This window comes from Eimeria mitis, genomic scaffold, assembly GCF_000499745.2.
Source record: "Eimeria mitis Houghton genomic scaffold, Emh_scaff9001, whole genome shotgun sequence".
Taxonomy (NCBI): Eukaryota; Apicomplexa; class Conoidasida; order Eucoccidiorida; family Eimeriidae; genus Eimeria; species Eimeria mitis.
In genome coordinates this window covers 1-1656 of record NW_024016576.1, presented here as the reverse complement: position 1 = coordinate 1656, position 1656 = coordinate 1, and the positions used below count along the sequence as shown (strand labels likewise).

Sequence of the window (1656 nt, the reverse complement as noted above, 5' to 3'; positions counted from 1 at the left end):
GGACATCTTTCAGGATAATCTTCTCAAGATCTTTGCCTCGTTCGTAGAAGAACATCCTTTCCATCACAAATTTTAGCAGGGCTATAGGTTGCTGAGTGCCGTAAATGTCAACCTAAGCAAACACCAGTAACCGCTGTTCGACGGCCAATCAGTTGCGCTCATTGAGGTTTGCGTAATCCTCTGAAAAACCACAACAAGTGTACTCTCTGTTGAATAATCCAGATGGAATGTCCCGTATTTACTAACCGTCGGCATGTTGAGATCATCCAGAAACACCTTGAGTATTTTTCCAGAAGGGGGCCCATAGACGCGACCTATCCTTTTGTCAATGTTATCTTCCAAGGCCTTTTGAAAATCAAGAGAACTGGTCCTACTACTGAAGTTCATTTGCAGTTGCAGGAATTCCTCGTTGTCAAGGGTATTCAGCCAACCCTTCGTCATCATAGATTTAGCAGTACCTTAAGTTCGACGAAAGCACAGCATCTTGAACTTCGTCGGTCAGCTTAGCTGGTTAGTTCGCTCAACTCAGTACAACATGCTTTGCGTTGATCAAATCTCATGCATTCTACGTATGCCTATCCAGACAAGAAGAAGATTCTGTTGGGTATGCGTAACTGACCTGACTCTCCAATAAAAAGGGTGGGAAGCGCTTTTGAAGCAAAGCCTTGCAAAAGCCACATTGCCCGGACTGTGTCAGTAGTCGGGACAAAAATGTTCGTAAAAGATATACCCGCTTCTGGACTGTACTGGGGAACCTGATGAGAACTCAAAACATCCAACAGAATGCTGGACAGTTTGACTACGAGATGGGAAAAATGATACGCATGACCAGACGTTTTGCAATAGTCGACAGCTGGGGAAAAAGGCATCTTAGGGACAGGAATATTTATCGTAGACCGCTAACCTTAGACTCCCACGAAAGCCAAGAGTTTGCCTGCAGGTCATAAAAGCTATCAAATAGACTTTGGCTTATAGACGCTTTGCCTGAGAGAGTCTTCAAAAGTACATCCAGTCGCGGTTGCTCCTCTCCCTTCAGAGTCGCTCCGAGCGACCAGACCAAGGCGAAGAGGAACGCGTTTTCTAGCTTTTCTGGGTTTGGCTCTGCGTAAAGAGCGTCTGGCACCATAATATCCATGACTTTGCAGAGCTGCGCAACCTGTTTGGTGAGCAGAAAGTCAAACAAGCTTCGCGCCCGCATTTTGTGACTGCTCCACCAACCGCGCGTCCTCCATTCTCACCAGTCTTTGCAGTGCACTGGTCTGGAGCTGTCCTTGCGAATCTTACCATGCTGACGTCCGTTCGATGTATGCACTTAGCAGGCAAAGGAGCCTCGTCGTCTCTCCCTTTTTCGTTCAGAATAAAAGCCAGGCACTGTGGGACATACTTTTCCCACAAGTAGTCCAAAACCTCCAATAGCTGCTCACTTGACTTGCTTCTTGCCCAAGCATCGTAATAGGGTGAGCTGCCGAGGTCCCTCTGGTCCACGTAAACCATTCCACAACGCGAAACCGTTGCTGGAGAGGCATATTTTAAGTCCGATACCTGAGGGAGGATAGGGAAGCATCGTGTGGTACACGCATGACAGTACTGCGGCACCGCGTGTCAAGTTTCTGTGGTTGCACCGGCTCAGAGCAGCGAGCTCACAGGGAATTCCCC

General features: G+C 47.8%; 1 protein-coding gene across 1 annotated transcript; it reads right to left on the bottom strand.

The window, feature by feature from the left end:
* Nucleotides 1-148: 148 nt before the first annotated feature.
* EMH_0096290 (uncharacterized protein) lies at nt 149-1494 on the bottom strand (the record flags this gene model as incomplete). Its single annotated transcript, XM_038023235.1, has 5 exons — nt 149-180; nt 375-458; nt 620-755; nt 905-1156; nt 1285-1494. The coding sequence occupies 5 exons, from the start codon at nt 1492-1494 to the stop codon at nt 149-151; spliced, it is 714 nt and encodes a 237-aa protein (XP_037879089.1).
* Between the last annotated feature and the right edge of the window lie 162 nt (nt 1495-1656).